This window comes from Ostrinia furnacalis, unplaced genomic scaffold (assembly GCF_004193835.3).
Source record: "Ostrinia furnacalis isolate ACB-3 unplaced genomic scaffold, ASM419383v2 OfSCF6657, whole genome shotgun sequence".
NCBI lineage: Eukaryota > Metazoa > Arthropoda > Insecta > Lepidoptera > Crambidae > Ostrinia > Ostrinia furnacalis.
The window spans coordinates 737988-751742 of NW_021136896.1; the positions used below are offsets into that span (position 1 = coordinate 737988).

Here is a 13755-nt window from a genome sequence, read left to right on the forward strand (position 1 = left end):
GCGGGCGGAAAGCTAGTATTGAATAAAGACAGAATCAGCATTTTGTTACTAGTGAAATAACAGAAATGTAACAAAAAATCCAACGCCTACTTTACCGAAGTCGACTTTTTTAAATTCTTTTCAAAGCGTCCAATCAATTGAACGAGTTTCAACTCGATAAAAACCCGCTCGTGAAAATTTTCCGATTCGATTCGGCTATCTTCTTTATTCCGATAAGGAGAGTTTGTCGAATTCCCCCCCGAGCCCGTAACTGATTGGCAATTCAGGAAATATTCCTTCCGATTCCCCGGCCTGCAGTTTGACCTTTTCCTTTTGTGATATGGGATTTCAAAATTATTTTAGATCAATATCGAAAACGCTATGTGTTATTTTCTGTGACATGGTTGACGACATTTTAATTTAAATCTTTTACTGACTAGCAACCACGTGAGTAGGCCCTGTACAGATCTCGAAGAAATATTTTTTTTTCTGGATATCTGAGCTTTTATGTTACTTTTTTACGTATATACATCACGCTAGACTTAGCGTATGATTCAACATATCTTTCTAAAACCCAATCCTTTTGTCCGACTCAGAATGAATAAAATGCCCGTCAAAAAAGTCGGACATCTCTACATATCTCATCGGATTGAATAAAATATTCTTCTTTTCTATTATGGTGTTGTTTAAAAATGTAGGAAAAGCCTGTTGATTTCCACGGCCGCGTGGCCACAAAGTGTCGGCGTGCGTCCGGCGTGTGACGCCGCCGGTCACGAGCTTCCACTCCTAACCACATTGTGGCGGATGCCGGCGGTTGGGCATTTGATGGACGGCCGATAAAATACAAAATTGTCTAAGCCATTTTTTTCATCAAATAATACGAGTAAGAAGAAGGGAATTACATAACTCTATATGATCATGTCTATCGAGTAATAAAATGAATCGACACCCAGAACGGAAAAGCTGTATTATATATTTTCACACCATTTCACTGTTTTATTAGCTTACGAAAATCTAAAGGGGTGTACACAATAGCGGACTCAAAATTAGTATGTAAACGTTGCTTTATCCTCATGTACGGCCGGTCCCACGGTCGGGCCCCTAGCCCTCTCCCTCTTCCCTCCCATACAGTTCACACCAATAGTTCGCCGAATAAAATTGCGTTTCCTAATTGCTCCTCAGTTTCCCACCGTGCGCCTGACACGCGGCACTGCGAACCACCCAATCAGATAAGAAATAACACATTTTGAACTTTATTTACAAGTGTATAGAACAGAAAATAAGTGCAGTGAAATCAAAACTAATATTGAAGAAGTTTAATACGCTATTCGACCCCTTCATTGCCGTCCCCGTGACTTTTATGTGCACGCATTAGCGTTGAAAATCTTCTATTTCGTCGCATTGATTTCGTTTGTGAGTTCAAAATAGTTGCCAAGTTTCGAAGCAGTTGTAAACACCCTTCTGTGGACTAAATAGGGATTGTAATCCTGCGATGGGGGTGCATGTAAAGTTGGTGCGAGATAAAGCGCGGTCGCCATGGGCGGCGTGCTGCGCGGACGCCGGCACGCGGCCGCACACTCCGCGCCCGTCCGTCCACGCGCGCGCACGTGGCCCCACAGTGCACACCTAGCCTTACGTTTACGTTGCACTTCGCAAACTTTTACAAACTTTTTGAATAGTTAAAAATTTTAACACATTGTGCCCGAGGCTTTATGATTTTGTTTTAAGTGTTTTACGAATAAAACTAATTAGCAATATGTTTTGAAAACATTTTTAAAACTTGTTTTGAGTGAGTGACATAAATAACTGTGACTGAAACTTGTGAACATGGAGTACCACCACCGCCATATGGAGCAGACCAGCGTGGTCCATGCGCAGACGCAGCCCCCCCAGTGGGGCTACGGGTGGGGCCCGCCGGCCCCGGCGCCCGCTCCTCCGGCCCCAGCTCAAAGAAATAAGAGGACCCACTCCGAAAGCGAAGACGATGCCTTCTCTGAAGAGAGCAGTAAAGATGCGCAGTAAGTACAATTTATATTTAGAAATTCTATGGATGTTGAACACAGATTTTAAGGCTTTGTTATTCGTACACAATGCTATGGAAGTACAAAGAAAATTTATATAAATAGCAAACAAAACAAAACAGAAACATCTGCGTAAAAGAATTCCAAGAACGTAATTATGCTCGACATTTCGCCAGCATTTCGTAGCAGCCTGTAGCCGTAAGCTTACAAAGCTTATGTTTTACATAATTCCACGTCTCTACTCGCGCAGTGTCGTAGCAGCTACGACGTCGCGTAGCGGATGCTACGAATGTTGTTACAATAATGTAACGTGAATATGAACTTGAGGAAATTCTGTTATAACAAAGGAAATATAAATTAGTTCATTTTATTCCAATTTGGACCAAGGTCTGTCCCAAAGCAACTGAGCTCAATACTCGACTATTTTTTCCAAGTTACCCAACCTACCTACCTACTAAAACTACTAACCTGAATAGACTTTTCGCGGTCGCGTTGTATTTAATAGATGACTGAGTAAATGAGATAGTTTGGTAGATTTTCCCAGAAAATTAATGATTATTACAAGGTTAGCTTATTCTAATATTGTGTTCGCTAAGTTAACACAAATATACACGTTGGAAAACATTACTTATTTATTGATACGATATTTGCTCTACAACTACAAATTAATAATTATACCCATCTAAATAAGGTAATATGTTACTTTTCGCTGATAAATTACACCTAAAGAGATCAAGACACGTTCTGATTGCAAAACTTTTATTGGTATAGTTGGAAAGATCGTGTGGGTGATCGGAAGTAGCTTTCCGATAATCTTTTTTTTTTTTTTTTTATCCACAACGAGGAAGCTCTTGGCCTGTATCTCACCTGATGGTAAGTGATGATCAGGCCGAAGGTGGAAGCGAGCTTCACCCGGAATCCTCAACGACGGAGGAACTGGCTATCTTACCTCTAACTGCCGGAACACAACAATGCTGTTAACATTGTTGTTATGGCGACAGACTTAGGTAAGATGGTGGTAGCTAGCCAGGCGGACTTAGAACAAGCCCTACCACCAACCAAACCGAACAGAAAATTCTGCCCCCACTGGGAATCGAACCCGGGACCTCTGCGTCTGAAGCAGGTGGTCTAACCACTAGACCACAGAGGCGGTTAATCTGTACCTACTTGTTAACGTGATGAATGTTGTGGTTGCCTGTTCGCGGAACACGGCAGAGGAACAAAGCTGTAAGCCCCAGTAACGAGCTTTTGCGTAGAAACTACAAGTCGCAGTGGTTGAATAGCCCACTGAATCGACAGTATAAGAGTTCATTAGGTTCGCAATTGCTTTCCCTATTTGTTGCTTGTCCCTTCCGGGCTACCGCGTTGAACTTTATGGATATTCTTGCTCTATCTTTCTAGATATCTTCACTCAAGGACTTGATAAATGCAAAAGATTAAAGGCAATAAATAACAGCCGTAAGCTAGTAAAGTATTCATTCCCCTAATTTGAGTTTCTTTAGCAACAGGCTGTTGTTGGGATCGGATTGGGAAGCGATAGGGCTTCTTACGTCACGACGAACGTTGTTTACGTTACGCAACTAATCACCGAAACATTTCCACGAATGCAAGGTTTTTAGCGAGATAAATTCATAACAAATGCCGAATGTGATACTTGTTTACGAATTTGTCGAGGCTCCCGGTAACTTGACAGGGCAATATCGCGTATTTATTTGGGAAAATTTCCTCTTGCTATATCTAACGTAACATTATATTGCTATTATGTGAAAATAGTTAGTATTATAGCCATTTCTTTATACTTTCATCAATGTATGATGATTCCGTGTAGCATTGTTTTGAGCTCTGAATATTCGGGGTAAAAAAATAACCTAAGTTTTAGAAATACTGTAAAAAGTGTTGTCTCATTTTATATCTACAAGCGCTCTAATTTAACCGAAGCAGTTCTTTTAGAAGCCCCAACATAAGGTTTTGCCCAAGCTAACAAAGTACGGCACCCTCCAGGTCTCCAGGAGGCGACTCGTGCCAGCTGATGACGCGCAAGCGGCGTCGCGGCGTCATCGAGAAGAAGCGGCGCGACCGCATCAACACCTCGCTGACGGAGCTGAAGCGGTTGGTGCCAGCCGCTTGCGAGAAGCAGGGCAGCGCCAAGCTGGAGAAGGCAGAGATACTCCAGCTGACGGTCGATCATCTGAAGATGCTGCATGCTAAAGGTGGGTTTGAACTTGGCTCATTGTTTTGCCGCGTGATTCTTGATTAAGAAGATTTCAGATCTGAATCTGAATTTCACAAACTCTTTCAGCACATAGTGTTCAGTACTATTTCATAATCTAAATATCACCTTATTGGAAATTTTGAGACCTTCATTTCTATTTGTTGCTTAGCTTTGTTTATGTAAGCGTAAGTGGCGATATTTGTTCTATGGTTTACGCAAAAGTTGTGGTAGAGGGAACAGAGATGGGAACTATTTGAACTATTCTAAAATTATCTGTACTTTAACCACTATTTTACGTTTACCCCTTGAGTCAACGCCTAAAAGCGCATGAAATGCGATCGGCTGAAATTAGGAATTAATAACGTAAAATGTTAAAAATGTAAAATTTTCAGTAGGTAAGGACACTTTTTCACTATAAAAAAAAAGCCTAATACGAATTCCATTTATCTATACTTATAATAATAGATACTATTTGCGCTACATTCGTCATAGATACCATCAAGTGAAGTATTACGGGTCGTTGTCTGATGCAAAGAAATCCCTCTTTAAACTGACTGACGTCAGGGTGACGTAATACCACATGTTTGAGAATAGGCTTAGCGTAAAATGCGAACTCCGAGGCCTTTAACTGACAAACACACGAATGCTTACACGATCGTAATGTGATTCCCGGAAAAACTGCCTAAAGTTTTGATTTATGCGTAAAAGAAAACAGCTAAAAACAATAAGTTGCCTAACTTTTTATTGGATTTTTTTATTCTCACGTTAAAACAGCACGTCCTTGCAATTCACATAAAATAATATAACTAAACAAGACGTCAAGAAAGGAAGTAAAACCTGACAAGTGTATAATTTTACTTTCTTGGCATTTAAAAACGAAATCTTTCCCGTTATATCCCTGTTATTCATCGTATAACGACTCACTTCCTGCAAATTAACGGAAACGTAACGGTGATTCCCGATGTAGCGCGAAAAAATACAAAAATACTGAAGGCTCGATGGATCCTTGAAAATAATAAAAAACCTGACGCTTCCGTCATATTATACTCTTTTTAAAAACTTTTTTGGCACTGTTACTTTTAGTTGCCAATTTCGTTTTCCAACACCTTACGCTTCCTCCAGTCGGCGGGCGTTATTTTTTCCAATTTGTCGAGCGAAGAAATTGAATTATTCGCTTTCATTTGCTATTGAAAGAACTGAGATGATTGGGAATAGCTTAAAACTTCTTTTTGTAGCACTTTAGAGAAGATGTAATGAAATTGTTACACTATACCAAATTTCTCTTAAAACGAACGCTACTTATAAATATCGTATTTCTCTCAAGATGAAAGTGATGTAAAGCTACAAGTATTATTGAACAGTAACAGAAAATAGTGTGGCACTTGACATTGTTTGTCTTATTTTTTTTAGCAAAGGTACGCATCATAGATGCTAATATATAAACAGCTCCCAAAATCTAATAAGCTTGCCGTAGACCTCAATATTTCCCATCAGAGGTAGAACAAGTTCTAGTTTCAACTCAACCATTACGGCTGAGTTGCGCCACCTAAGTTTAATCGTAACGATAACCGGTGCTTTTTGTATGGAGTTTGACAGATTTTTGACGTTTTTAAAGTTAAAGTAATATGGTGCAACCCAGCCTAAAAGCCACGTGTTAACTAGTTAACCGAAGTGCACTCACCACACGGTCAATGTCAACCGCTCATGTGATGCGGGCGCGTGGACCGCGGGTCCCGGGTTCGCTTCCCACGCCGCTTCCGGGTGCGACAGGTGGACGGGCGTTTTTATAACCGCTATCAAACATGTTTGGCCTTTTGACGTTTAAAAACGAATTAAGCCTCTTTCGGTGTTTCCGGAATTTAGAGCTTAGACCAAGGTTAAGGTTAAAAAATTAACTGAGTGTCGGTACATAAAAAGGTTGCATTTACCTTTTGTATTCATCTCAGTTAGGTGAAGAATCAAAATAAAATAAAAGTACGTAGTAAAAGAGTGGGTTCTTCTAACAATATGCAAAATTGATTCTTTTGAAACACACGCTATTCAGTTTTTTATCTTTGAATTTGTACCGTCGTTTTCAATTTCACTTCACCTTTGGCATTTGAATTGAATTTCACTGAACTTTCAAACGTTTCCGCCCATTTTAAAAATTCCAACGATATTGTTTGTGGTTGGTCCTCAATTTGTGGTTTCCACAACGCTCCGAGAAGCGCCTTAATCACTTCCGATGTAATGTAGAGAAGTAATTAAATAAAAGTCTGTTAACTTACTGAATATTTTAAACTTCGGAAGTCAACTTCCGACGGAGTTATTCAGACTTAAGGTCATTGCGTTTGATTTTGCAACATTCGTTTAACGTTTGACATTGTAAAGGTAGCAGGGAAGCGCTGGACGCAGGCCGCTACCAATCGATCAACATGGAAAGCATTGGGGGAGGCCTATGTTCAGCAGTGGACGTCCTGTGGCTGACATGATGATGATGATGATGATCTAAAATACACATAGTTTCGTCGGAAAATCAAAGAAACTATTTGTAAGTAGCAGTCATAAACACAATTACGCCCGTATTCACATACGATGCTTACTTAAGTGAAGCGGCAAATCGAACGCACAGCGTTGAATAGGGCTCTGTGATCGATTCGTGTGTCACCCTGTGCGTCCACGAGTACTGTGAGACCTCATAGTAATGTTTCTGAATACAGGCGTTAAAAAATACAGGTATTTAAAACCTTCCGTCCAAATAAAAAAACATTGACAAATGAAAGACTTATCCGCCCACAAACACTCAGCCATCTGACCACAACAATCTGCTAACGAAGTCTCAGTTACACCAGGTAGTAGCACCTGGCCCCGACAGGAAGCGAACCGCGACCACGCGGCGTGACTCGCAACAATCACGGACTCCATTGATTTACTTATTGTGCTCCCTAATTGAATTTGGTACGGCTATCTTGGAGGTTTTATTCTTTTAGACGAAAACAATTTGCTCTTTAGTTTATAGTTCCAAAATACTGAACTGTCCTATCGATGACATTGACAGCGGGGCGCCACCGTCAATACCGAATCGCTGGTTCCGATTTTTGCCATGTTGGAAACCATAAAGTTGAACGATGGTAGCGCCCCCCTGTCATTGAGTTTGGCGGGACAGTTCAGCATGGGTCATCTATACTTATAGCCTGACCAGGAACATAAAAACCCTCGCCATGTTGCGGAAAACTAATGGTACTAATTTCTTATAATGCCAACAGTAACTGAAAACTTCATTGACATGTCACCTTGCATGTCAGTCTATTGCTGTCAAAGTGTAAACAAACTTTATTTTAAATGTGCGCAATTGATTTTGTGAATAACATTGCTAAAATCTTTTTATAGTCGTGAAAGAAAAGTGGTTCACAATGTGTTAAAGTATTTGTCGAAGAGAAATACTAAGGGTTCGGACAATATTTTCATTGAATATTTTTTCCGACAAGGGTGTCAAATTGACTGATATATTTATCGCATAGTACAGTCCACTATGAAAATTAGCTGTGGTTTGTTTCAACTACCTATTTTAAAGTTTTTTGTCACTTTCTAAGTGTTGAATTTTATGGAATTGGGAAAGAAGTACCGAGTTTGAAGCGTTCATGAGCAGACATTGCAGTTGAATATTCAAGTTCTGAATTTGATTATCGATGAATAATAAAATAAATCCTACTAGCTCGATTGATGTTTTCATTTTATTTATTTAAACCAAGGTACCTATAATAATATTTTTTCGTTAATTCATGAAAATATCAAATTAGCCTGTAATCCTGAATCCTGATACATAAAGTTAGCCTATTAATTTAACACAGGTACGACTGTACTCAGTGTTGCACTATCAAATGCAATTGACGCGCCTCTATGCCAGGGTTTTTATGTTCCTGGTCAGGGTATACATTTGTGGTTTTATTACGTAGTTACGTTAGAATATAAAAATATATTCAGGTGTTGTTCTTGAAGTCTTCAATAAAAATGTAAATGAATTTGTTTTGGTACGTCTATAAAACTAATAAAGTCTAACCACAGAATAATAATAAGTACTGTCTAACGTAGACAATAAATACAATTTCAATGGATGAAGAAAAAGCTCCAGACACTCTTTTTTAATCCATATGGGGCAAACAATAATAAAAACCAATCCAATTACTTTTACCAATCCAAAGGGTTTCGAGTTAATTATTTTTGTTGAACAAACAGAACTTAAAACAGTGTATCAATCAATCAGTAACCCGATAAGGATTATCAGTGTTTGCCCAGGACTGTGGGAACCCCGGAGGCGAGCGCGTCCCAGAGGGACCCGAGGGTGCCCTGGGGGCGGGCGCCGCCCTCCGCGATTAGCGAATTAATACGTCGAATTTGCGGTCGTGGTGTGATGCGGCGGACCGCGTGGGAATTGGATTAAAAAGTCACTCTTATAAGGGTACATGAAAAAAACAAATAGTCACTTAAGCTATTTTAAAAATATATTTTCACACCTAGTTTTTTAACATTACCTATAGGTATCTACAAGCTAGGTCAAGTTAATTAGTAGTCTATTCGAAAAAGAACTTGAACGACATATTACCTTGGTTCAAATTAAAATTAATTAACAAACGTAGGTAAACATTACCAACGTACCACGATTTTAAATGCTTGTGTTAAGCTTTTGCACATTACGAAACTTTTTTTTGGAATTGAAACCAATAGGTACCTACTATGAATAACGAACTATTATTTGTCTTGATACAATGAATAAACCATTAACAACATATGTTAGATCCAATTAATTCGTCTTACTCAACAAAATCCACATTATTTTCTACTATTTCTAACCTACATTGAAACGATCCAGTTTGCGGCGCGTACGCACCGCGGCCGGAAGCGGAACGCTAGTAGAAGGGTTGTCACACCTGCGTACAGAAAAAATACAAAAAACTCTTAGAAAAAAACAACAACTTAATAACAAGGCCAAATGCAGACGGAAGGAAGGGAGCGCACAATTATAAGAATCCTGCGCATTTAAGTGGGACACTTTTGAGAATTTAATAGATTTAGGATAGGAAAGATTATGTATGTGTCTGACAAAAGGATAGACGAGATTTATTTGATTCTCTTGTGTCCCTAAACAATTCGATTGAATCCATTAGAAATTGAAATTAGATGACGTCAAAATTCAAAGAACCACTTGTTTCCCTTCAAGTTCTTGCGTATTTGAAGTGATCTCTAAAACAACTATAGAATTCTGAAAATCGTTACACTGATAAGAATAATTTTACTTCAACAGACAAGACTGATTTAAATACGAGTAGATACGCGAAATTCGCGAAATTATTCTTGCTTCCCTTGTCGTCCTGTTGTCTGGTGACGGGAAAAGTAAAGATTAAAACTGGCCAAATATGCAAACGAGAAAGCTGCACAAATAAGACAGGTTTTCAAAATAATACCAAAGAAAGGGAAACGAGATTCTTATCCCCAAGTTCAGACGCTCGGCACCCCGTTGGCCCGGTGGCCCAGTGCCCGACCAGCCGGCCCGGACCCCCGAAACGTCGCACATTCTATTTCCTCCAAGGAAGCGCGGAAGGGGATAGCGGATCCTCTTATTCAGGTTTTTTGCATCGGAAGACGCGAGGGGCTCCCGTTACCGATGCCATCCCTTTCACGCGCACATTCGAAAACACCCATCTCGCTCCCGCCACAACTTGTTGCGTAACGAGGGTTCTTATGAATGGACTTGCTTTGTTCTTGTTTCCTCGGGCAGACATCTGGACCGATCACGTGAGTTTATTTACATAACAATGCTCTCGTTGCAGGACTCGACACGTTCGCGTACGACCCGCAGCGATACGCGATGGACTACCACAGCATCGGGTTCCGGGAGTGCGCGGCGGAGGTCGCGAGGTACCTGGTGAGCTGCGAAGGTCTCGACATTCAGGATCCCTTGAGGTTAAGACTGATGAGCCATTTACAATGCTTCGCTGCGCAGCGGGAGTTGGCGGCGAAGTCGGCGAATTGGGGATACCCTCAGTACCCTGCCACGCCGGTGCCTCCTCAGCCTCAGCATTCTGGATACACAGATTTAGGGCACAGACAAGACACAGCTGTGACGACGGCGAGCTCGACGATCGCTGCGCCCACGGCTATTGCGGCCCCGCTATCGGCAGCCCCCAACTATCCGCACTACCCGCCGGGGCCACCAGCGCCACCAGGCCCCCCTGGCCCCCACCCAGCCCCGCCAGCCCCTCACTACCCCACTCCCTACCCTCACCACCCTCCACACCACCAGTACTCACAGAACAGTTCCAAGCCTTACAGACCTTGGGGTGCTGAACTAGCGTACTAACTAAATAAAAGTTACCTTCCTACACATTAATTATTTTGCGATTTCATTTATAAAAGATTTTGTATTAAGCTTAGACGAATATAGCAATGATTTAATGAGGGCTATCGTTTTAGCTCTCACCAGTTGGCGCCACTGTAGAGTAAGGTCCTGTCACTTGCTAGTAGCGAAGACAGTGCCGCCAACTTGTGAGCGCTAAAGTGATAGGAGGACTATCGTATTTGCACTCGTCAAGATGGCGCCACTGTAGAGTAAGGTCCTGTCAATCGCCAGGGGTGCTTACTGTTAAGTATAAAAACGATAGCCCTCATTAAAAAAATACCTCTGCCTTATCAAAAATAATTGCTCACTTGCGCAAACAGCGACTCTGTATTATATAAATACATAATTTAACTTCTCTAAGTAAAAATCTCTTCTAAATGGACTCGCCCTGTTGCGTCGATCTCAGAGTTTAATTGTCTAAATTATAAATATTTTTGAGACTGCCCTGTTATAGTTTACGAATACTATGTAAGTTGTGTGATAGCAATATAGTATATTATATAAGTTTATCGCGAATAGTCACTAGTACTTTAGGACCAAAAATTAAGCTTTAAAGTTGTACATAGTATATTTTCTAAGGTGATGCTCAACATTAGGCAAATAAAATGCTAATATCATTAAAACATTGACAATAAACAGTGAAATGATACTCTCTTTTATTTACGTCAAGATATATTAATAATGTAACGATAATAATTATGGTTGTGCACCTGCAAAGGATTATAATAAAGTACCTAGTTAGTATTATTAATAGCATTTATTTTATAACAAAATATTAAGTACACATCAGGTGTTTCCATCAGGTTCATTTATATAGGAACAAAATTAATTATTTTTAAAATCATCACGAAGTTAACTGAAGAAAACCCTTATTTTCATAAACTCATATTGTAATCTTTTTGTGAATCCCTTCACAGTAGGTAATACACAATACACAATTCATATTAACTGCACCGTGTGATGTTTGATGATTTATTGTTGTGAAATTAATAATAATGACAAGAGACACTTTGTACATTGTTTGTAAATATAATGACTGAATGTGAGAAATTAAATTATTCTTATGAAATTTTATTTCAGTTTTTTATTTTAGACAACTAAAATAAACTTTACCTTTTTCATACTCCTATTTTTGTTATCCTCAAATTTATAGCCCACTTACTGCCGATCACCCCACCCCTATCATTTTAATTGGCAGTTATCTATTAGCAAAAGGTTGCCGATGGCGATTGACCGACTGCATCGCACAGGTGTGACTGGAATTGCATTACCATAAACTGACCATATGGGGTGACTTCTGCGACTGAGGGGCGAGTCAGGGCCGTGCCACTTCAATGCTCGTATGGGATATCGCCACCCCTGTGTTTCCCACGCGTCTGTCTCGCTCACTCGCGTAGTTCACGTATCTCCGTCCCTCTCGCGGACATCCGTAGGAAGCGAATGCGCGGGCGCAGGGTGCAAAAACGCGGTTTTTGTGCGCGCGTGTGTGCTCCGCGCGCCGTGTGGCGGTATTTTAACAGTTAGGAAGCAGCGTGCCCTTCACGGATGAAGTAAAATGAACTTTATATTAGCAAAAAAGATAAACTTTAAAGGGAATGTTATTTGAGACAGTAAAAAAGCGTGGGAATTCAAATATTGCAGGTTGTTGACAGCTTAATAGTAAACAATAGAGTTGGAATATGATCTCCTATAGACTTTACAATAGCAATGTTGTTTGGTAGTGAGATAAACGCTACAAATCACATTACCTACTCACTCTTCCACGTAAATAATAAAAAAATAACAGTACAAAATAATATCTGTTGATAAAATAGTACTACATAAGATACTTTTTTGGGTGGTAGAGAAGATGCTCTACAAACATTTTGAGTTAATCTAATAGAGGTCAAACAATATTTTAAGTATTTTTGAATGTGGCATTTAAAATTTGCACCCTTTGCAATTAGGGTGCGAGTGGTGCAACCGCGGGCTAATTACAACATTATGAAAACATGCGCGACACGTCACTAATTGACTCGGCTAAAGCTGGAATTTCATATCAAAGGGAATTAATTATTGTGCGAAAACGCATTATTAAGGAGTTGGCTTAACTTTTCGTATTTAATTACCTACCCAAATTAATTCTAATTAGAAGTCAATAAAAGCTTTTAAAATTATTTTAAGTACATAAATATTTTATCTCCATTTGTTAGTCATTCATTGCTAAGGACGACAACCAAACTAGGCACAACTACCATTCCAAAATTTAATGAAGCGTTATACCATTGTCTTCTCCCGGCCACAAGTAATTAATGACATTATAATTAAGCTCACGAAGACTGATTAGGACAAAAACTAATTAGGAAATAGGAATGCTTGTTCGGTCACGTACGCTATTTGTGTGGACGTTGATACGCAATCTTGGAAACAATATATTACATAATAACATTGTTCTTTCAAGCTCGGGAATTTCGTGGAAACTTTACGTAAGATGATAACTTTTCCAAACATCGGCAGTTAAATGAAAATTATTCAAGTAAAGTTAAATTGGAATAGTTTATGTTTACGCAGCCTGTTTCATGAGAAATGCTGTTATGAAAGAATAAACAATGCTTTGGATTAATATCTTGCTTTTATTGGAAATTAACTTCTATTAATAACTGAAGTTTTAAAGGTTTAAAGATAAAATATCTTTTGTGATTAATTTGTAAGATATAATTTATTGATCCTTCAACGACATTAGGAGTTTGCCTATTAGAAGGTCAGCTTTATTACATTGCAACATTTGACGCTAATTTGCAGCAACAAACAAAACCAACCTAATCCTATTAAATTAATAATTATGTTTTATGGAAGACATTGAATAATATATGACCACCAGAAGGAAAAGAATAAAACATCATTAGTACTTACCTACTTATTTCAGCTAAAATTCTCAACATTGAATTAAAGGTTTCTTGAGGTTTGTTTTACCTTGTTATAGCTATAATATACACAACAGTATGTAATGGGAATGTAAAGGATAAAAGGCTCGAGTTGCAGAAACCTATCAAATGAAAAATCGCGTAAATATTTTATGGAAAACTCTTTTCGTTGGCATTACGAGGCTTCGTCGTCCTCGTGACTTATTTTAGATCGAATTCGGACAAATAAGGGTATTTAGTACAGTCGTCAACAGTTGGAAAACA

The 13755-nt window shown here is 39.3% G+C and overlaps 1 protein-coding gene across 1 annotated transcript; it reads left to right on the forward strand.

Annotated features, from left to right (window-relative positions):
* Positions 1 to 1797: 1797 nt before the first annotated feature.
* Positions 1798 to 10712, forward strand: Hey (Hairy/E(spl)-related with YRPW motif; the record flags this gene model as incomplete). Its single annotated transcript, XM_028318106.1, has 3 exons — positions 1798 to 1997; positions 4002 to 4210; positions 10020 to 10712. Coding segments are annotated over 3 exons (939 nt in total), but the record flags the coding sequence as incomplete, so codon positions are not given.
* Between the last annotated feature and the right edge of the window lie 3043 nt (positions 10713 to 13755).